This window comes from Anolis carolinensis, chromosome 6 (genome assembly GCF_035594765.1).
Source record: "Anolis carolinensis isolate JA03-04 chromosome 6, rAnoCar3.1.pri, whole genome shotgun sequence".
Classification (NCBI taxonomy): Eukaryota; Metazoa; Chordata; class Lepidosauria; order Squamata; family Dactyloidae; genus Anolis; species Anolis carolinensis.
In genome coordinates, this window is record NC_085846.1 from 117,118,103 (window position 1) to 117,141,687 (window position 23,585).

Sequence of the window (23,585 nt, forward strand, 5' to 3'; positions counted from 1 at the left end):
AATACCTGTTGAAATGTTATAGAAGATACATAATAATCACACCCCAAATTTTGGGTGCTAAAAATTGTATTTTTGTTTTTCTCACACAATAGTCTCACCCCAATACAATACTTGTTGAAATGTTACAGAAAACTGGTATGGTAGAAATCGGAAAGTGGAATTACCCGTATTTTATCATGTAATAATTTTCATCACATAATAGTCACACCCCAATTTTGGTGTGCTAAAAATTGTATTTTTGTTTTTATCACATAATAGTCACACCCCTAATACGATACTTGTTAAAATATTACAGAAAGCTGCTATAGTAGAAATCAGAAAGTGTAATTATCCATATTTCATCACGTAATAGTTACCACCACATAATAGTTGCACCCCCAATACAATAGTTTTTGAAATGTTATAGAAAGCTGCTATAGTAGAAATGAGGATTACTTGTATTTTATCACATAATAGTTGCCACCACATAATAGTCGTGCCCTCATTTTTGGGTACAAAACTGTATTTTTTTTTGTTTTTCTCGCATAATAGTCGCACCCCCATTTGGGACTGATTCTCCCTTCCCTTTTTCTCTGAAGGCAAGGCAGTAAAACTGCAAAAATTGAGACCTCCAAAGCTCCATTCTTCTTTCAGAATTATGTGTTCCCTGAAACCAGAAAATCAAAGGGAGAGAACAAATCTATACTCTGAACAATTTCCAACAATAACACTAGCCGACACACATTTTGGTGCCTCAAATGTTAGACCTGTTTATGGGTCTATTTGCCCTGTTGATTCTAAAAATGGGATTGGTTTTCTTCTCTCAGCTCTAATTTTTGAGGTACAGAATACATGCCATATACCAGTCTTCATCTACTTGTGCATTGAAAACCAGGATAACCCTATCTAAGAAATTAGCTCTGCCCGGCCACGCATTGCTGTGGCGAAGTCTGGTGGTATGGGAAATAAAGTATTGAGGAATTGGTGGTAGTGAAGGTCAAGGGTAAAGGTTTTCTCCTGTAGAGTAAAATCTCACTTATCCAACATTCGCTTATCCAATGTTCTGGATTATCCAGCGCAGTCTGCCTTTTAGTAGTCAGTGTTTTTGTAGTCAGTGTTTTAAATTCATTGTGATATTTCAAAGCAGATAATGTAAGATTATAAGTGGGTTATAGCTGTGTGGAAGGGCCTTGAGTCTACACTACCATATAATCCAGTTCAAATCTGGTAAGCTGTATTTTATAGGCAGTGTGGAAGAAGCCTAAGTGAGGCCTAACTCTGCCTGTTCCCTGGGCTGAGTGGGTTGCTAGGAGACCAAGTGGGCGGAGCTTAGCCTTCTAACTGGCAGCAATTGGATAAAAACAATTCTTCCTCTCCCTCTAATTAGGACTTTATTTTTCTTTTCTTTTCGTTGTATGAACGTAGAGGCATGGATGAGGGGTTGTGCTGCCAAGTTTAGTGTTTCTGGGATGTGTAGTTTTGTTGTTTTGTCCTAGGCCGAAATTTCATTACCCTTTTATATATATAGATTAGAGCTGATGCAATTTGCAATTTGCTGAATCAATGACTCAAAGAACCCCAGGAGCAGGTCTAAAACACCAAGAATTTTTTTTGTGTTGTTGGGCTATGTAGCTCAGGACTTTGCCCCTTTGAGTGCATTTACAGTGTCACACGAATGGAGTTTGACACTGCTTTTAATTGCCATGGCTACTAGGCTGGGCAGAACGATCTAGCTTTGTCCTTCCTCTTTTTTGCATGGCATAACGGGCTTTTCCTTCCTCCTTCCTCAGCGGATCGGTGCATTGGGATCGCCTGGCATCTTCGGTGGTGCAACCATTGCCTCGAGAGTCTCCTGATGGAAACCCTGTATCCTTCAGCAGATTTGAACCCCTCTTTCTGAGCAAACGGGTGTCTTGTGGTGCTTGCTCAGCGGAGCCCATTTCGTCCTCAGAAGCTGTTCATTTCCCTAGGGTCTTAAGAGTTGGAAGTGTTTGTGGTGATCTCTGAGCGGTTAGACTCCATTTAACCCTCTCTGGGGGAGATTCCACCAAAATGCAGCAGAGTAGCAAAAGCAAAAACTTTCAAATGCAGCAGTTACTTACACGGGGCGAGCAAAGAGAAGCCTTTGACCATTTAGGATTGCAATGGACTGCAGAGTCTCAGTAAAAGTTCAAAAAGTATTTATCCAGGTAAAAAGAACTCCTTTGTAGATAGAAAGGCTTGGGAGCTGTCTAGTCTACTCTAGACTGGTTTCTAAGGAAAAATAAGAAAGGAAAAATAACAAACATCTAAATAGTTACATCTTGCCAGGAGAGACAGCGAGATGCTTCTTGTTAGCTAGAAGAACAAAGGGAGAAGAACCAAAATGGTTCCAACCTCATGGTCCAGTTTATTGGGGCCATAAAAGACATTCTGAAGTTAGTGTCCTTAAAGATTTACATTTCTACTAACTTCAAAGTAAGGGATGTGACGCAAACAGGATAGAGTGAAACACAGTAAAGCCTGTCTAGGCATGCTTTGGAAACAGGGAAAGGATTCCCTCAATCTAACTCTATTATCTATCTGATTACATTTAGACTTGAGTAGTCCAGGGTGATTCCCAACAGGAAGAACCCTCCCTTCAAGGCATATTCTTCCAAAAGTTGAATGCATAATGACACTGATAAGTGCAGGAAAGCTCCTTTGTAGGACTAGAACCTCAGGATTCTGGGATTTGTTGTCCTACTAAAGAACTGCCGAAGCTTCCAGAGCAGCTTTGAGCAGACTGGTGTCCTCACTGCCCTGTTCTGGGTTTGGGATTCCCAGTGGGAATAGCACCCTTTTGCCCTCTTCTTTGTGCCTTTATCCTTAACAGGTTTTGGAGCAGCACTGCAGCACCGCCCTTCTTGCCATGGCCCGGGGTCCCCAAGAGCACAGCTTCCTCCTGAACCCCGATTCGGTGCTGCGGAGACTCAAGCAGGCCTACCGCTGTGTCCCCTGGAACCCCTTCCCCACCACTTACTGGACAGGTCAGCCCAATAGGCTTGGATGCTTCGTTGTTGGAAGCCATTCAATTCAATCCCTTGCCTGGAGGGAGAGCCGAAGTTGGCCCATGCCTGGTCTGACAGGGGATGATGGGGTGCAGAGTGGATTCCAAAAATCATCATCCTCGTCTCACCACCTTCTCCAGACTGTATTCCCATGCTGAGAAACAGCACTGGTCAAACAAACACTCCAGCAGACGAAGTCCAACTGTTGATTAACTTTATTTACATGTCTATTTACAGTTTGCATTTCTCGGCTTCAGAGCATAGCATTCATAGTCCATCTTCAGCGAATGCTCAAGCTGGAAAAAAAACCAGATAAGATAAACAACATTCCTCAGTCCGGAGGAAGTTCCAACCCTCAAAGGCAGGAAATCAAGCCTGATAGGTCATAGCAATCACAACAGGCTGTCAGTCAAAACTAGCCTGCTGTTAACTATTTCATTACTGAAAAATAAACACTCTTGCTCATCAGCAGTAAACACTTGATTTACATTTCATACAAATACAACCATACTCCAACATGGTCGACAGTGTTTGCCCCCTTCCCCTCTTGTCATGTAGCTAACGGTCCCCCAAAGCTGTCTCGATCCTTTTGTAGCCTGGTCAGATTCTGAGTGTTCAGAAGAAGAGGAAGGAGAGGATGGGAGAGATTCAGAAGGCTTAGAGAGAAATGTTTTGGAATCTCCTAGCAGTTCCCAAGATAATGGTGAAGGCGAGATTCATTCCCATAAGAACCTGCCAAAGGTGCAGGCTGAGGGAAATGCGGGAGATGAATGTTTGTTAAGGTCAAAGACATCGGAGCTGAGACAAGAGGGCCTGCAATTAAGGACTCGCTTCTCCAAGTGACTTAGGGATAAGGAAAACAGGTGCATAAGAAATGACTTCATGGGAGGGATTTTGGCTTTCCCCCCTGCGAAGGACTAATAACGTCTAAGGCTCTTTCAGGCAGGGGGAATCTTTTTATCCCACTGCTGCCACCAATTTGCGAAGATGCAACCACCAAAGACTCAGAGAGGAGACCTTTTATTATTATTTTTTTCTTTCTTCTTCTTATTCACTTTAGATGGTAACACAACTTGGTTTATAATATACGTGACAGAGGCTTAGATGTTGGAGGAACAATAACAAGTTTATTCAAGCACAGAACTTAGTGGTTACAATGTTGTTTCTCACTTAGAAGCACTTTTATTAACAGTTACAATACTACAATGAAGTAAGTAAAACTCCCTAAAGTGTCACTTCTTTTACTTAAAGTAGCTAGAACTTCTTCCTCTACTACTTTTAAACCGCAGTCACCCTGTGATATATGATCACAGATTCTCTGTTCCTTACCAGGACACAGACTACATTAAATAAGTCACCAAACGTATTTTAAACCGACTCAAAAATGAACAATTGAGTCTCCTTGATCCCCTCAACCTAGGATCAATCTTCCCTGTGCCTCATCAGAGCACAGACTGAATCCCTTTTTTAAACTCTGCACTTCTTCAACAAAACGGCAGTTGGCTCCGCCTACTTCTCCATGGCAACCAGCCTCTGAGTGCTGAGATGCAATAATTGTAATACTTACCCTTTTAAAACACAAACACACAATTAAACATAACATCTGTAAACCAAAAATTCATACACCCCTTTTTAAAATATTTTTATTTTGTATTGGATTTTGTATTCATAATCATAACAGAAGTACTTCCCTTTCTTTAACATTTGTCTTCCAAATCATCCTATATTTTTCCCCTCCCTTCCTCACCCTCCCTCCTCAACCACAGTGTATTTCTACTAATCTTGGGATTTGGGCTTCTTAAAAGTGGTTCATGAGCTGAAGTTGGCCCATCCCTGCCTTGGAGGAACACAACGCTAAAGCACTCCTCAAAGATGCCCATCCAATCTTTGTTCCTCCAGGTGTTTTGGACTTCAGCTTCCAGAATTCCTGACCATTGGACAAGCTGGAAATTGGAGTCCTAAATATGTCTCCAGGCCTTGCTAGATCCTCCTGTGCAGTTCTATGGCATTCAAAGCTCTTCGCATTGAATGGGCTGATGTACAAGTAATATGCTATTAAAAGTTACTGAATGATGATCTGATAAAAAAGCAGAATTAAAAGCAGTGTATAACTTACTTAAATTATTACAAAAAGATAAAAAAAACCCAATGAACCACCTTAAAAAGCACCATTCTGGCCTGTGGGTTAAACACTTCTAAAATTGGGGTGCAAATTTAGAATCGTCTCATGTATATTTGTGTTGAAATTAGTGTGTGTCTTTCAGTCAATGGCATCTTATAATCATAGAAATATTGTAAAAAATGTCCTTTCCAGTCAGTGGAAGATCAAAAGGGTGTCCAATTTGGATCTTCTGTGGAAGGTCGTTCCATAGCTGGGAGCATCCCTGAAGTAGAGGCTGGATGGCCATCTGCCAGGAGTTCTTTGACTGTATGCCTACTAGAATGTAGTTAGACTGGATGGCCTTTTGAGGTCCTTTCCAAGGTTCTAATGTCTCCTCTTGGTCCTCCCTGCAGACCCTTCCTCCGGCCTTGTGGCTCCGGTCGGCCGCCACCATCACACGCTGACCGTCTGCGCCAACCACAGCAGCGCAGCCGACTTCATCCAAAGAGTAGCGCATGGGGCGCACGCGATGTACGAGAGCCGGGCCTTCCTGCACTGGTACCGGAGGCACGGCTGCGAGGATGGGCACTTCGGGGAGGCCTTCGAGACGCTCCGTTCCGTCGTAGAGGATTACCACCACCTCGGGGACTGACGCCATTGGATGATGGAAGCTGTAGTCCAGGCATAGGCAGGGGCCAGGAGACCCTGGATTGGGGCCAGACAGCTCCAAATGCTATTTTGAATCCAAAGTATGGAATAGCATTAAATGGTGGGAACACTGTCCTTTGAGGTTTCTGCAAGGGCACAGGATGGAATCTATAGAAGAAAAAGATCTCCACTTGCAACTAAGAGGACCGGGTTGCTGTGAGTCTTTCGGGCTGTATGGCCATGTTCCAGAAGCTTTCTCTCCTGACGTTTCGCCCACAGATGTGGGCGAAACGTCAGGAGAGAAAGCTTCTGGAACATGGCCATACAGCCCGAAAGACTCACAGCAACCCAGCGTTTCCAGCCATGAAAGCCTTTCACAATACATAAACTAACAGGACCTCTGAGAGTCTAGGGTAGAGCATGGCAAGCATTGGTGGGCCATTCTCTTTCCTGGTCCTAGGGAAAGTAGGAAAGCAATCTTGGCGCACTCCTCAGACATGCTCCAGGGCTAAAGTAATATTGTATGGACAGATAGGTGAGCATCTCCTCTCAAGAACAAGTCCTGCTTGAACTTCTTAAAGGAATGCTGTAACGAGCTAATGACGACTGCCACCAATTTGTAAGGATGCAACCACCAAAGACTCAGGGAGGAGACCTTTTACTTTCTTTCTTTCTTTCTTCTTCTTATTCACTTTAGATGGTAGCATACCTTGGTTTATAATATATGTGACAAAGGCTTAAATGTTGGAAGAACAATAACAAGTTAATTCAGGCACAGAACTTAGTGGTTACAATGTTGTTTCTCACTTGGAGGTATTTTTATTAACAGTTACAATACTAGAATAAGATGAGTCTAACTCCCTAAAGTGTCACTTCTTTTACTTAAAGTAGTTAGAACTTCTTTCTCTGCTACTTTTAAACCGCAGTCACCCCTGTGATATACGATCACAGATTCTCTGTTCCTTACCAGGACACAGACTACATTAAATAAGTCACCAAACTTATTTTAAACCGACTCAAAATGAATAATTGAGTCTCCCTGATCCGCTCAACCTAGGATCAATCTTCCCTGTGCCTCATCAGAGCACAGACTGACTCTCTTTTTTAAACTCTGCACTTCTTCAACAAAACGGCAGTTGGCTCTGCCTACTTCTTCATGGCAACCAGCCTCTGAGTGCTGAGAAGCAATACCTGTAATACTTACCCTTTTAAAAGACAAACACACAATTTAACCAAAAATTCGTACTTCATTACAAATGCCAACCCCAGATCTTCCCTTTCTAGGTTGTCAAATGGGACAGGATTCCTGTACAGTCTTAACCGATCTTGGTGCCCGACAAGGGACCTGTCTAAATATTTCAAGCCCCCAAATTTGGCAGAAAGTTGGAGTCTGGACAGGGAGAGAGGACAGGCACCCCAATCTGGTTTGACAGCTTTACCATACTTTGTCCCCCCCCCAAAAAAAATCTGCAAAAGTTATAGGAGTTTGTCTTGGATCCAATCCGGCTTCCTATTGAGTGGCGCTAGTCTCTCTCATTGCATTATAGTCTTCCTTACATTCCTTTTCTTTAGCTTTCTGTGAAAAAAACACATGAGCCACAGAACCATTTCCTCTGTTTATTAAATATTATTTGAAGCCAAATTCAGGTGTGCAAAGTCTTTGTTTCCACTTTTTAGTAATCCTTTGTTTAGTCTTCCTAACCAAAGTGCACATTTCCGTGAGCAGCAGGTCTTGAAATAAGGTTTCAGACCATATTGTTCAGAATAATATTTAAGAAACACCGGAGTTTTTTTATTATGCTGAAAGTGGACTTCTTTTGGTTCCGTCTCCAGAGGGTCTCTTGGCAGAATTCTGCTTGAGTGAGAAACGCGAGAGGCGAACAAATCCTTGCGTCTAGATGACATTAAGGACAGACGGGGGCTTGTTCTTGACGGCCGCTTGGACCGATCCGGGCTTCTTCCTCATTTGCTCCAGGGAAGTCATGGCTCGGGAGTATTTGTGCTTTCAAAGAGAAAAGGAGAGGAGCTGTTATTGCGCTTGGCATTTGTTTTGAGTCAAGAGGCGCACCATGCTGCAGGCCCCTTGGCTCTCACAGAGCACCATCTCCAGCTCTTTTGGCATCATTTGGGGGGATAGTTGGGGACACTCCATTAAAACAAGGCCTTGGAATACAAGAGGTTCAATTTCTTGCCTTTCAAGGTTAGCTTTTCAAAACCTCAGAGGAGTCTTGGCCCTTTCCTCAATCAAAATTAAATCAAGCATCTAACCCAGGGGTCCCCAAACTAAGGCCCAGGGGCCGGATGCGGCCCTCCAAGGTCATTTACCTGGCCCCCACCCGCAGTTTTATAATATAATATTTTCATATAATTTTAAATAATATAATATATTGTATATACATATAATATTGATAATAATATTATAATGTTATACAATATAATACTAATAATACCATATAATAATATTAATTATATGTTATATATTACATATAATATTACAGTATAGTGGTATAGTTCAATATAGTAATATATAATGCTAATATTGTGCTATGCTAATAATATAATATATTGTATGTACATACAGCTGCTCTGAGTCCCCTTTGGGGTGAGAAGGGCAGGATATAAATGTAATAAATAAATGTAGTAAATAAATAATTTTAGACTTAGGCTCGCCCAAAGTCTGAAATGACTTGAAGGCACACAACAACAACAACAATCCTAATTAACTTGACTATCTCATTGGCCAGTAGCAGGCCCACACTTCCCATTGAAATCCTGATAGGTTTATGTTGGTTACAATTGTTTTCATTTTTAAATATTGTATTATTCTTTCATTGTTGTTGTTGTTTTGCACTACAAATAAGACATGTGCAGTGTACATAGGAATTTGTTCGGTTTTTTTTTCTTCAAATGATAATTCGGCCCCTCAACAGTCTGAAGGATTGTGGACCGGCCCTCTGCTTTAAAAGTTTGAGGACCCCTGATCTAACCCTTGTGGGAAAGGGTTCGAAAGTGAAGTCTCTGCTGGAGAAATATGGCTCTCATATAGAGGCATGAAGGAATTGGGATGCCTATTCTGCCCTGTTTTATTCCTCCTAATACTCTCTCTCTTCACCTTTAATTCCTAATTTTTTTTTCATTTGACATGAGTTCCAAAAACAAATGTTCTTCAACTGGATCAAATACTGTAAAGAAGAATGAGCTTTTGAACCATCTATAAATCTTCCATGATTTTGCTAATCAGGTGAAGGCTCTTGCCATTAAGTTGGATGTGACTAAAAGGCACACAACAACAACAACAACAGCTTTACTCCTTTATTAAGCTGAGTAGGGAACAGGTGTTGTTGGGAAGCCATATAAACGTGCCACTACTAATTCCAATAAAAATGAGTTTTCATAATATGGAATTACAAATATGTTCAGTCTGGTTTATGGAGAGTCCGGCTACTCCTTCAATTTGCGCACCTGTATTTTCCGTTACAATTAACAGTTAACTAGAGTTATTATATTTTATTATTAAGTAAATAATGCATTAAGATATTTCCATCCTTCTATACATCAAAAGATTCTGAGGACGGCATACAGGTGTGTTGTTCATTACTATCCTGTTAAAGTGTTTACTCAATGTCAAGCTTGGTCAACAATTAAACAGGAAATAACACTTTCAAACCAGGAACAGAATTTTCTTAATATTTTGCTACATAAATGATACATTTAAAGGTAGCTACAAGTGAATAGTGGCAAAGCATCAGCTTCTAATGGGTCTGGAAGGTATTCAAATACAGTAGAGTCTCACTTATCCAAGCCTCGCTTATCCAAGCTTCTGGATTATCCAAGCCATTTTTGTAGTCAATGTTTCAATATATCATGATATTTTGGTGGTAAATTCGTAAATACAGTAATTACAACATAACATTACTGCGTATTGAACTACTTTTTCTGTCCAATTTGTTGTATAACATGATGTTTTGGTGCTTAATTTGTAAAATCATAACCTAATTTGATGTTTAATAGGTTTTTCCTTAATCCCTCCTTATTATCTTATATTAGCTTATCCAAGCTTCTGCTGGCCCGTTTAGCTTGGATAAGTGAGACTCTACTGTACTTTGAAAAGTCCTATCAGGGACCTGTCTATTCCAATTTTAGCACATGGTCTGGATCCACTCACCTTGCGGTCCACCTTGGCCTTGGCGTTATAGAAGGAGACGGAATCCGGGCAGAAAGGCAGCACTTCCTGCTGCATCCGGTCAAACCTCTCCTGGTCGTCTTCATCCTGAGAAGGAAAGAAGGGTCAATGGCACGAGGCTGGGCCTAAAGAGGGTATCTGGCCCGGTGGATGATGGGATGCAAGGTGCAGCATGGGAATCACGCATCCGGAGGCACTTGGTCTCAAGGAGGGTAATTTGATGAAGCATGGAGAGACTCTGGCCAAGCTGCCAAGGCCTGGAAGGGTCATCTTTCAGATGGCTCCCAAGCCACCTATCTCCAGATTCTGTGGACAAGGTTATAGAGCAGGCATGGGCCAACTTGGGCCCTCCAGGTGTTTTGGACTTCAACTCCTACCATTCCTAACAGCCGGCAGGCTGTTAGGAATGGTGGGAGTTGAGTCCAAAACACCTGGAGGGCCCAAGTTGGCCCATGCCTGCTTTAGAGTTCCTTGGTGAGGATCTAGTCGTTTAGCTGAAAAGAGGGCCAGTAGGTGGGAGCACTTGAGAGTCTGCATAAATAGCTGAAGTTTGGAATAGCTAGTTGCTGGTAGCAACGTCAGTTTTTGAGCTGCAGGCTGAAACATGGTGTCCTGAACCTTGAAAGATGGACTGTGCCCTGGATATTGGATATGGACTATTCTTGGAGACTGTGTTGGTGAGATATCTTGGCTTTGAACGTTTTTGGAAATGACTTTGGACTACTCTTGTGATTCACCCTTATTGTGGATGATTGCTGTGGGTGACCTCGGACTGCTTTGGACTATGATGCAGTGTGCCACTGTTTATCAGCAATTTGGTAAACATGATTCTGATATAACCCCAGCAAATGAAAAAGGGCTAACTATGAATGGCTATGAATTGGCCCACAGCACCTCAAAACCAAAGTGGGAAGGTAGAGTAGATACAAGGAGTTGTGCCACAATCAGAGGGGAAAATGCCCATGAAGGTGAAGGGTCCTCTCTTCCCTCCTGTTGTGCTTGATTGAGGGAAGGGATAGTGCCTTTCTCATGAGGCCATAGGAATGCTTGCAGGAAACGTTTGGCTGTAACCACTGAGCAGCAGATTAGACGTCTGCAGCTTATGGTTGGGAGACGACCCACCAAACTTGAGCTGTTACTTACCAGGGTCAGGACCCTGTTGATGGGAATCATGCCAAGCCGGATGGCTCCTCCGGGCCGCAGCACCTCCTGGACCTCTTCCGGGATGAGGAAGGACTCGTTGTACCAGATGTCGAATTCTGGGGGACAAAAAGAGACAGTGAAAATATGGGCACGCAATGAGAGTTGCAGAAAGACAAAACTGGTCTGTGCAGGGAGAGTTTGTTGGAGCCTGAACTCTGGCACCCTCGTTCACCATAGTCATATCATTGTTAAATTTGCAGATGATACAACAGTGATGGGGTTTATCTCTGAAGGGGATGAGCCAACCAACTGGGATGAGGTGAATCAACTCTTCTTATGGTGCAGGGACAACAATTTTGTTCTTAACATCAATAAGACCAAGGATCTTAAAGTAGATTACAGATGGAATAAATCTGAAATTCAGCCTCAGGTATAAACAGAGATTAAGTGGAGCGGGTGGCCAGTTTGAAATTCCTGTGTTATTGTTAAGAAACATCTGCTTTGAACTGGATTATATGGAAGTGCAAATTTAGGCTCCTTCTACACTGCCATATAATACAGATTTTCAAAGCAGATAATCTACATTATCTGATTTGAACTGAATTATATGAGTCTGCACTGCCAGATAATCTAGTTCAAAGCAAAAAATGTGGTTTATCTGCTTTGATAGAATAGATTAAATGACAGTGTGAAAGGGCCTTAAGTTTGTTGGGAACCGTGGCCAAACAAGCTAAGGGCTCCCCTGTGTCTAGTGGGTTTAATGTGATGCACAGAAGCCACACAATTACCTCTGAGGACAGGAAGAAACCTGTAACTCTAGATCCTATATCAATAGTTTCATTTGTCCATTTGGACCTTGGAAAAAGGGTTCTTTAGGGATCTGCATGGCAGGGGGTTGGACTGGACGGCCCTTGCTTGTGGGGTCTTCTGATTCTATGACCCCAATGCCATGCCTCTGTCCCTTCTCTCAGAAAGGCTGCAGCCAGAGGTACCTGTGAGCAACCTGTTGCGGCACTGGTCCACCAAGTGCTGGCAGTACTGGACTTCGGAGCGCAGGTCTCGCAACTCGCTGTAGTCGGCCCGGTACTGCTTCCTCAGGTCCTTCAGCTTCATGATCAGCAGGAACTCCTCCTCGTCGATGATGATTTGCCCCTCATCGTTGAGGTATTCTCCTGTGGGGCCCGAGGTCAGAACAGGGCTTTAGAGACAAGCAGGAGTGAAACAGTCCATCCGAGGACGGAGACAGAACTCACATGGGGATATTCAAACCATCTAATGTTCTCCAAAGTTTGTGCAGTTTAATAAACTTTCCCCGTGTTTTCATGATCAAACCCAGTAGGAAATGACATCCCTCTGTGTCTCCATCTCAACTGCAAGAGACCATTTAGGTCCAGCTGAGAGCATCACTGAGTTGGTACATTTCATCCACATCCATGCCAGATGCCACAACAAAGCCCAGGCTGGGTGAAGTGGCCTTTGGAACATGGATTCCCAGTTGCCCAGCTTCTCACCCTGCTGCTCGCGCTCCAGCTTCTGGGCCTCCAGGGCCTGCCGGGCGGTGTCCATCTCCTGCTTGAGCAGGTTCAGCCGGTGGGCCACTTCGCTCAGCTTCTTCTTGCGGTCATTCAGGATGCCCTTGTTCTCCTTGAAGATCCGGTTGATCTCGCTGCCCCGTTCGTTCTTGAAGTCCTCAAAGGCAGCCGGCCTGGCGGGCGGGGAGCTGCACAGAAAGGACCGGGCAACGATAGCATTAGCCATAGGTTTGGGGACAGTGCACTGAGCATCCCCTGGAAGTCCTAAATCTTCTGGTGAAGCCCCTCAGATTACTAAAAAAAACCCTCAATTGGGAAGAAAGAGACTGAGTATGTGTTGGAAGTCAACCACATCCTGCACAGGTTTATAGTCCTCAACAAGGAAATAGAAGGCAGCTGAGGTAGCTTGCAGGGAAAGCCCTTCTTCCATTGCTCTCTGTGTCTGTTATTTTCTCTTATTTCTTTGTGACATTAGACTGATCCTTCTCAGAGATGCAGCCCTTTATTCAAAGTTTCCTGGCCATATGATAAGCCCCTAAGACTTCCTGTGGTTCTTCTCCTATGAGCATGGAGACAGATAAGATGTCTCTAAAGCAGGCATGGGTATGCTTTCCTCATGCCTTCCTCATCTTCTGAGTGTGCAGAAGAGAAGGAAGGAGAATCTGGGAGAGATTCTGAGAGCCCAGAGCAAAATGTTTTGGAATCTCCTGGCAGTTACCAAGAGAACGGTGAAGGTGGGTTTCATTCCCATGGGAACCTGCCAGAGGTGCAGACTGAGGGAAATGGGGGAGATTAATGTTTAAAACTTAGATCTTTCTGTGAGTATGACTTTTACATTATCTTTGTTGTGTATCGTGTATGTCTCATGTACCTATATGTATTGTAAATAACTGGTAGCCACTATATATGTTCCCTATAGGATCCACATTAAAAAAACTAAAAAAAAACTGAAAAAAAGGATTACAATCCACCTGATGAAGACTCTTTTGAGTTGAAACAAGTTGTGGTTTTGGAGTCTACTATCCATAATAAAGAAACAAGAACAATCTCTCTATATAAAAGGCTTTTGGCATAACGGCGACTCACAAAACAACAAAACCCAACACTCCCCAAACTCTAAAATTACCAACACAATCCATTATCCCTGCCTCCAGTAAGATACAACATAATCACACAAAAAACACAATCACAACACCAAAAAAGGCCAAAAACCACAACAGGCAATATACGCATGTGCGCGGAACTCAAAGTATTTTTCGGGACAGCATGGCTGCCCAGGATCAGCTCGCTGCCTCTCTCAGGTCCCCCCTCCTTCTCTGTGAACCCTTACCAGATGCCTCCTGGCCTTTTCCCGGCAGGCCCCAGCCCCTTCCTTCTGGCCATTCAGGTCTCCTCCGGGACCTCGGGGCCCACACCTTCCTGCACCCATGGGCCTCCCTATCGTCCCTCGACCGCTGGACCTCCTGGCCCCACCCCCTCCATGGCTTTCCAACTCCCAGGGCCATACCGGCATCCATGGGCTTTCCGTCCTTCCCTTCCAGGCCCAGAAAAGGAAAAGAAAAAGGTAAGCAAGGGTCTCCTCTTACTCCTGCTCTCTCTCTTCCTTTGGAAGAATTACCGCTCCCCCTTCGGCCGCCCCATAGGGGCGAAGGAAGAAGAGGAAAAGGAGGACGAAGGGGAGGAAGAGGGAAGGGGAATGGGCTTCCCGAGCGGGAGGAGGGAAGGGAAGGGGGGTCACACTCCCCCCCTCCCTCCCCTCCAAACAAAATATAAACAAAGGCAAGGAAAGACCCGACAATAGAACACAAGGTTGAGAAACAACGAAAAACAGGACGAGGAATTACAGGGGGGGGCTTTCTTCGGGAGGGGGCTACCATGGGAGGGAACTTCTACTATTCTTATTCTTATTGCCATGCTTTCTATATTTTGTAATATATATATATATAAAATACAAAATAATAAATACAGGCAGACATTGGAGCTGCAAGGATATTCAGTGCAATTCAACCAGACCAATAAAAAATTAACCTTCATAAAAGGCAACCAGGCTTTCAAACAGTGATACTACTCTGAAGCTGACCAACCAAAGATTTCTCCTAGGTAGCAAGCACCTAGGTTTTGAACCACTGAGGCTATTCATTACAATTCTACCACCCCCAAAAAAATTCCCCTAAAAGGCAACTACCTAACCTTCCAAGCAGCAAGCCTATTCCTTTCTATTCCAGCTCACCAAACAAGGATTCACATAAGAAAATGGCCAGGCTTTCAGGCTACAAAGCTATTCATTGTTATTCCACCTACCTAACAAAGAATTCCCATACGCCACAGCAACGCGTGGCCGGGCACAGCTAGTAATTATATATAAGAAGAGGACTCAATTTGTGTATGTGGAACAATTAAAAAACTAGAGAACATTTATTGTTTATGAGGAGTAAATTCATCCAAGAGAAAAATATTGTTTTTACTGTAAATGTAACAGTCCTTTGTTTGATTGTTTAGCAACGGCTTTTGTATCTGTTTTCATATTGCTGTATTGAACTAAATGTAGGTTTAATGGTTTCTGTGTTACTGTAATAGTGGATACTTGTCTTTGGAGATTAATGTTTGTCAGGGTCAAAGAGATTGGAGCTGAGACAATAGGGTCTGCAATTAAGGAATTACTTCTCTAAGTGACTCAGAGATAATGAAACAGGTGCAAAAGAAACAACCTCATGGGACGGATTTTGGTTTTTAAAAAGTGGTTCATGTTGGTATAATCTTTGTGAGAGCAACGCTGCGTTCAGGTGCAGATCTCTCGGTGTCATGGGCCTTGGAATTCATGTAGCCAAGTTTTCAAGATATTTCTGCATTCTGGTCTTGTGAGGCATAGTTCTGCCAGCCTTGGATTTATAATAATACAGTAGAGTCTCACTTATCCAAGCTAAACGGGCCGGCAGAAACTTGGATAAGTGAATAACTTGGATAATAAGGAGGGATTAAGGAAAAGCCTATTAAACATCAAATTAGGTTATGATTTTACAAATTAAGCACCAAAACTTCATGTTATACAACAAATTTGACAGAAAAAGTAGTTCAATGCGCAGTAATGCTATGTAGGAATTACTGTATTTACGAATTTAGCACCAAAATATCATGATGTATTGAAAACATTGACTACAAAAATGGCTTGGATTATCCAGAGGCTTGGATAAGCGAGGCTTGGATTAGTGAGACTCTACTGTAATAAAAAAACTTTATTTATACCCCGCCACCATCTCCCCGTGGGGACTTGCGGCGGCTTACATGGGGCAGCGGCCCAAACAACATAAGGACAAAATATAAGAAACATAATACAAATCACAATATAAAAAAGATAAAACAGTAATACAATATATCATTATATATAATGTAATACAATATAATACTAATAATTATACAATATAATAATATGAATTCTATATTATATATAATATTACAAATAATATTACAATATAGTGGTATAGTACACTATATTATAATGCTAATATTGTGCTATGCTAATAATATAATATATTGTATGTACATAAAATTTGTAAGCCACTCTGAGTCCCCTTCAGGGTGAGAAGGGCGGGATATAAATATAGTAAATAAATAAATAAATAAATAAATATCAATTAAAACAACAATACAAGATAAAAAAATTGCATTTAAAACACATAAATGGTAAGACCGTAATAAATACAGGATAGATTATTAAAAACCCTCTGGGGCTGATTAATTAATGACTGTATCTCTGAAGGCCTGCCAAAGCATCCAAGTCTTCAGTTGTTTCCTGAAGGAAGATGTACCTTGTCTTTGCATATCTCAGTGGAATTGTTTTAGAGACTTTCTCTAAAGAGATTTTTTTTAACTTTTGGTTTTTATGGATATAACTCTGAGCTTGGATTCCCTTTTTATATTTGCTTTTCACATCTCCAGCTTTTATTATACTCTGTTTTAATAAACTCTTCCATTGGATTATCTGGACAGTGTGTGGTTTGTGGTGAAAAGAGGCTTCGGGGCCGTAGTGGAGCAGATCCCTACCTGGGCCTGGTGGAGGCTTCCTCTTTGGCCGCGGAGTCGGAACGATGGGTGTCCACGCTGATGGTGTCCAGCTCCCGCGTCTCCTTGACCTCGGGCTCCTTGCCAGAGGTGGTCACTTGGCTGCGGGACGGAGAGACGGGCTCCACCTCCTTCCCAGACTGGGGGCTCACCGGGCCCTCCTTCTTCGACGTGGGGCTTTGAAAGGAAGGCAAAGTTACACCAGAACGCATTGAAGATTTTATCATTCCTGGTGATTTACTCCTGCAAAGAGGCCCCATAACAGGCATGGGCCAACTTGGGCCCTCCAGGTGTTTTGGATTTCCACAATTCCTAACAGCCGGTGGGCTCAGGGATTATTCCAGGCGAAGTCTGACTGAGGCAGAACAGACTTGGAAAATTTGATAATGGGTGGATTGCAGAGGCTCCCATCTTGTGTGGCAGGAAGAAAGGCATTCAGAAATTTCAGCTGGTCCAAAATCATAGAACCCTTAAGATGGAAAGGGGTCCCAAGGCCACTTAGTCACACACTCTCAGCCTCAGAAGCCCAATTAGAGGTTCCATTAGGGTCACCATAAGTTGGAAGTGACTTAAAGGAACACAGCAACAAATATGCAGGCAGTCCCCAAGTTACAAACAAGATAGGTTCTGTAGGTTTGTTCTTAAATTGAATTTGTATGAAAGTTGGAACGGGTACATTTTTGAAGTGTAACTTCAACCAAATATATCTATCTATAAGATTTGGATGGCATAGGGACGGGTTAACAGGAAGACCCTTGCTCTGTTGGAGAGAGGGGAGTGGGGCCAAGGGGGACCCACCTGCTGAGGTCTTTGCCCTTCTTCGCCTTGGACTTCTTCCCTCCGGGTTTGGAGGAGAACGGGGCCACTCCGATCCCAAAGCCTTGGCCATCGACTTCCCCGACCAGGTGGCCCTCGGCATCAACCAGCCCGGCCTGGCAAAAGGGAAGAGAAGGGGAAAAACATGCATTGTTGTGCAGTTTCTGGGCTGTATGGCCAACGTGTTCTAGCAGCATTTCCTCCTGATGTTTCACCTGCATCTGTGGCTAATGGCATCCTCAGAGGATCACCCGTGAAAGCCTTTGACAATACAAAGAAATATGCATGTCTTGGGACTGTGCTGATTGGACAAAACACATTCTCTTCCATTTAGGCCAGGGGTAGGTAATCAGCCACATGGCCTTGGAGGTGTCTATGGACAACGCCGGCTCTTTGGCTTAGAAATGGAGATGAGCACCAACCCCCAGAGTTGGACACGACTGGACTTAATGTCAAGGGAAAACCTTTACCTTTACTATCGCTTGTTTTAATGATGTCGTACTCTGCCTCGAGCCACAGCGAGAGGTGGGTAATAAATTATTATTATATTAGGTAGCACTTTTATATTATATATTGTATTTGCATGCAGATAGCCTGAGGGCAAGCATTAATAAACAACACCAATGCCTTTGGTGGGGAAATGTATCCTGTGGCTTTAAGACCTCTCCTTGGACTATTTTAGTGCCTTTTAGCAACTGGAAGGGAGCAAGAGTAACTTCCTATTCATTGCCTGTTTCAAAGATCCACAAAAACACTTTTTAACTGTTTATTTTTTCATACTGTTAATATTTAATTTTATTTAATGTTTGTGTATTTTAAGGTTTTAAATTGTATTGCATCAGTTTTACTGTTAGCCGCTTTGAGTCTCTTTTGTAGAGAGAGAAAGCAGGGTATAAATAAACATAATAATAATAAACACAATAAACATAAATGTAAACATAATAATAATTAATCATGTCCTTCCAAATTTCCTAGAGAGCATTTGGGAGCAAAACAAAAAGGTTCACAAAAATTGATGAAACCTTGTTTTGACCACTGTTCACTGCTTTGAGATTCTTTAGGAGAGATAATAATAATAATAATAATAATAATAATAATAATAATAATAATAATAATAATAATAATTCTCAATAATAATAATTCTCAATAATAATAATAATAATAATAATAATAATAATAATAATAATAATTCTCAATAAAAATTCTCAAAAGCAAGCTCAATGGAGGCAACACCATCAAGGCCATAAACACCTGGGCCATACCTGTCATAAGATATACTGCTGGCATCATAAATTGGACACAGGTGGAACTGGACAATTTGGACAGAAAAACAAGAAAACTCATGACCATTCATCATTCCCTGCACCCTTGCAGTGATGTTGACCGGCTATATCTGCCTAGAAGATCAGGGGGCAGAGGACTCTTGCAAGTAAAACAAGCAGTCAAAGAAGAAGAACATGCCCTGGCAGAATATGTCAAGCAAAGTGAAGAACCTGCTTTGATTGAAGTCAAAAATCAGAAACTCCTCAAAGCACAGCAGACAAAAAACCAGTACAAGAAAACCGCACTACAAACTAGAGCTGACAGCTGGCAGAACAAAACATGGCATGGAAAGTTCCTTGACAAAATTGAAGGAAAAGCTGATAAGGAGAAGACCTGGCTCTGGCTCACGAATGGGACCCTGAAGAAGGAGACAGAAGGCCTGATCCTTGCAGCCCAGGAGCAAGACATCAGAACAAATGCAATCAAGGCCAAGATCGAAAAATCAGCTGATGACCCAAAGTGCAGACTGTGCAAGGAAACCGATGAAACCATTGATCATATCCTCAGCTGCTGTAAGAAAATTGCACAGACAGACTACAAACAGAGGCACAACTATGTGGCCCAAATGATTCATTGGAACTTATGCCTCAAGTACCACCTCCCAGCAGCAAAGAACTGGTGGGATCACAAACCTGCAAAAGTATTGGAAAATGAGCACGCAAAGATACTGTGGGACTTCCGAATCCAGACTGACAAAGTTCTGGAACACAACACACCAGACATCACAGTTGTGGAAAAGAACAAGGTTTGGATCATTGATGTTGCCATCCCAGGTGACAGTCGCATTGACGAAAAACAACAGGAAAAACTCAGCCGCTATCAGGACCTCAAGATCGAACTGCAAAGACTCTGGCAGAAACCAGTGCAGGTGGTCCCGGTGGTGATGGGCACACTGGGTGCCATGCCAAAAGATCTCAGTCGGCATTTGGAAACAATAGACATTGACAAAATTACGATCTGCCAACTGCAAAAGGCCACCCTGCTGGGATCTGCGCGCATCATCCGAAAATACATCACACAGTCCTAGACACTTGGGAAATGTTCGACTTGTGGTTTTGCGAAACGAAATCCAGCATATCTATCTTGTTTGCTGTGCCATACAACGTCGTTGTGTTGATGATAATAATAATAATAATAATAATAATAATAATAATAACAATATAAAAATAATAATGATAACAAGAATAAAACAATATGGAAATAATAATAAATAAATAAATAAATAATAGTAATAATAAAATAATATAGAAATAACAATAAAATAGAAATAATAATGGTACAGTAATAATAAAATATAGAAATAATAATAATATAGAATTATAGAAATAATAATGGTAATATTAAAAAATAATATAAAACAATAAACACTTCTCGGAACTGTGCACATTCTGCAAAATACCTCTAATATCCCAGGCCCTTGGGAAGAGCCCAATATTCAGAGACAAACCCCAGACACTTGGACCTAATATGCATGTATGCTGTGTTGTTATGTACAAATAAATTGATAATATAATAAAGAAATAATAATAATATAGAAATAATAATTTCAATAATAATAAAATAATATAGGCACAACAATAATAATATAGGTAAAAGGTAAAGGTTTCCCCTGACGTTAAGTCCAGTTGTGTCTGACTCTGGGGGTTGGTGCTCATCTCCATTTCTAAGCCGAAGAGCCAGCGTTGTCTGTAGACACCTCCAAGGTCATGTGGCCACTGGCATGACGGCATGGAGCGCCGTTACCTTCCCGCCGGAGCAGTACCTATTGATCTACTCACATTGGCATGTTTTCGAACTGCTAGGTTGGCAGAAGCTGGAGCTAACAGCGGCCGCTCCCGCCGCTCCCGGGGTTTGAACCTGGGACCTTTTGGTCTGCAAGTTCAGCAGCTTAGTGCTTTAACACACTTCACCACCGGGGCTCCTTAATAATAATATAGAAATAATAATAATAATAATAATAATAATAATAATAATAATAATAATAATAATAATAGGCCTAGGAGCCACTTAAAGACCACATATCACACTTTGGCTACCCTGATTGAGGATTTACTGTCTTTTGGGGCAAGAGGAGGGAATGATGCCATAAAGGGAAAGGCTTGATGTCCTACACATAGACCCAGAGGTGTATTAGGATGCCACCGACTGACCTTTTGCACAGCAGTGAGGGTTGCAAAGTCGTTCTTGTCTATCAGGGTGTATTTGCTCCGCAGTTTGGACTCCACCTCCTGCTCTTGTTGGCTAAAGGGAGAGAGACATACAAAGGTTCAATTGGGTTGCTGTGAGTAAAGGCAGATGCTCCACCAAAGTTTGGAAAAATTGGCTTTGTGGATTACAACTCCCCAGAATCCTTCATGCTTCTGGCTGAGTAGAGATGTACACGACACTGGTTTTGACTTAGGGTGCATCGACACTGCAGAATGAATGTCCTTCGGCCCTACTTGGTGCCATGGCTCAATGCTACGGATCCCTGGGATCTGCAATTTGGGGAGTTACCAGCACCCTTTGGCAGAGAAAGCTAAAGACCTTGTAGAACTGCAACTCCCAGAATGGAAGCTGAAGTGGTGTCAGGTTGAATTCCTTCTATAGTAGAGATGCACCTTGAGTCCAAACACTGGTTCAGCTGATGGATCCAACTATAAAAGGCTGGGATCATGTTTGGTGAAGGGACGGCCTTACCTGAGAGTTCCCATAAGACCTCTACTCCCACAGGAGTTCAAGAGTGCATCCACACTGCCAAATTAGAGCACTTTGAGATCACTTTAAGGATCATGGCTCAATGTTATGAGAGTTGTTGTGAGATTTTCAGGCTGTATGGCTATGTTCCAATAGCATTCTTTCCTGCATCTGTGGCTAAAGGCATCATCAGAGGTTTGTTCAGATCTGTGCTAGAAATTAGGCAAGTGGTGTGTGTGTGTATATATATATTATATATGTGTATATATACACACACACACATACACTATATATATATATATATATATATATATATATATACAGTAGAGTCTCACTTATCCAACATAAACGGGCCGGCAGAACAAAAATGGCTTGGATTATCCAGAGGCTTGGATAAGCGAGGCTTGGATTAGTGAGACTCTACTGTGTATATATATATAAAAAGCTGGAACATAATAATGATGATGATGATAATAATAATAATAATAATAAAAAAATAATGATATCGAAATACATCCGAAAATACATTACACAGTCCTAGACACTTGGGAAGTGTTAATAAGTGTTGGATAAGCGAAAGTTGGATAAGTGAGACTCTACTGTATATATATAGTGTGTGTGTGTGTGTGTATATATATATATATACATACAGTAGAGTCTCACTTATCCAACATTCGCTTATCCAACATTCTGGATTATCCAACGCATTTTGGTAGTCAGTGTTTTCAATACATCGTGATATTTTGGTGCTAAATTCGTAAATACGGTAATTACAACATAACATTACTGCATATTGAACTACTTTTTCTGTCAAATTTGTTGTATAACATGATGTTTTGGTGCTTAATTTGTAAAATCATAACATAATTTGATGTTTAATAGGCTTCTCCTTAATCTCTCATTATCCAACATATTTGCTTATCCAAGCTTCTGCCGGCCCGTTTAGCTTGGATTAGTGAGACTCTACTGTATGTATGTGTGTGTGTGTGTATGTATGTATGTGTGTGTATGTGTGTGTATGTATATATATATATATATATATATATATATATATATATATATATATCCGTCTTGAATTGTGGTGCTCAGAATTGGGCCCAGTATCTTACCTCAAAATTGTTTTGAACTGGTTGAACACTTCGTGGATCTGTCGGATGCTCACAATCTGGAGAAGACAAGTCAGAACAAGGAGGACTGTAAGGAAGTCGAGACTGATAAGACTTAGCAGAAATGACCCAATTTGATGGGAGAAAGGTCAATAGAGACGGATTTCAAAGACTTGGGGACCCATTGCAGACATTTAAAGGGAAAGAATTATCAATGAGAAAGAAAATAAGCAGGTGAGAAGAGGAAGGAAAGTAACTTGCAAGAGAACTACTTACATCTAATTCATCGATGGTCCCTTCAAGGTACCGGCGGACCTGAGAATGGATCTCTCCAATCTGGATCTCATTCAGGGGCTCATAGGACACTGGGGGCCGGTTGAGCTAAAGCAGGGCAGGAAAAGGAAACACATCAATTTGCCTGGGCTAAAGGATGCTAGGCATTATCCTGGTCACTTTTGCATTGCTTTCTGCCTTCTGCATTGAAGACACATGGCAGTCCAGTCAACTCACTCAATGAGATCAATCAGAACATCCACAACTTCTCACAAACACACTTAAGCCCCATCTACACTGAGATATAATGCAGTTCCAGAAGGTGGTTTGGATGAATTGAAGCCCCTTCTACATTGCTATATACAATCCAGATTATCTGCTTTGAGATGGATCATATGGCAATGTAGACTCAGATAATCCAGTTCAAAGCAGATAATGTGGATTATCTGCTTCAATATTCTAGATTATATGAGTGTAGAAGGGGGCACAGCTCTCCTTCCGACCTACAGAAGGCCCTGTCTACACTGCCATATAATTCAGTGTGAATTGGATTATAATGGCTAGTTGTAGACTCAAGCTGGATCTACACTGCCCTGTATCCCAGAATCTGAACACAGATTTATCTGCTTTGAACTGGATTATATGAGTCTCCACTGCCAGACAACCTGGGATCAGATACTAGGATATATGGCAGTGTAGATCCAGCCTCATATAATG

At 41.9% G+C, this 23,585-nt stretch overlaps 3 protein-coding genes across 12 annotated transcripts in view; 2 read left to right on the forward strand and 1 right to left on the reverse strand.

Moving 5' to 3' along the window:
• LOC100553684 (uncharacterized) overlaps positions 1 to 7,399 on the forward strand; it is a 59,820-nt gene extending 52,421 nt beyond the window's left edge. For all 3 annotated transcript variants that reach the window (XM_062957786.1, XM_062957787.1, XM_062957788.1), the window contains 3 exons: positions 1,770 to 1,845; positions 2,846 to 2,987; positions 5,523 to 7,399. In XM_062957786.1, the coding sequence (XP_062813856.1) occupies positions 1,770 to 1,845; positions 2,846 to 2,987; positions 5,523 to 5,761 (457 nt within the window). In that variant the 3' untranslated portion in view covers positions 5,762 to 7,399. The remainder of the gene's footprint in view (positions 1 to 1,769; positions 1,846 to 2,845; positions 2,988 to 5,522) is intronic.
• LOC100555440 (D-serine dehydratase) overlaps positions 1 to 23,585 on the forward strand; it is a 459,449-nt gene that overhangs the window by 264,480 nt on the left and 171,384 nt on the right. The window lies entirely within an intron of this gene.
• The window catches only part of kif9 (kinesin family member 9), a 31,366-nt gene continuing 15,141 nt past the window's right edge, over positions 7,361 to 23,585 (reverse strand). For all 7 annotated transcript variants that reach the window (XM_062957783.1, XM_062957778.1, XM_062957782.1 and 4 more), the window contains 10 exons: positions 22,872 to 22,976; positions 22,599 to 22,654; positions 20,964 to 21,054; positions 17,473 to 17,606; positions 16,657 to 16,851; positions 12,595 to 12,803; positions 12,076 to 12,255; positions 11,084 to 11,199; positions 9,923 to 10,027; positions 7,361 to 7,759 (listed from right to left, as the gene is read on the reverse strand). In XM_062957783.1, the coding sequence (XP_062813853.1) occupies positions 7,652 to 7,759; positions 9,923 to 10,027; positions 11,084 to 11,199; positions 12,076 to 12,255; positions 12,595 to 12,803; positions 16,657 to 16,851; positions 17,473 to 17,606; positions 20,964 to 21,054; positions 22,599 to 22,654; positions 22,872 to 22,976 (1,299 nt within the window). In that variant the 3' untranslated portion in view covers positions 7,361 to 7,651. The remainder of the gene's footprint in view (positions 7,760 to 9,922; positions 10,028 to 11,083; positions 11,200 to 12,075; positions 12,256 to 12,594; positions 12,804 to 16,656; positions 16,852 to 17,472; positions 17,607 to 20,963; positions 21,055 to 22,598; positions 22,655 to 22,871; positions 22,977 to 23,585) is intronic.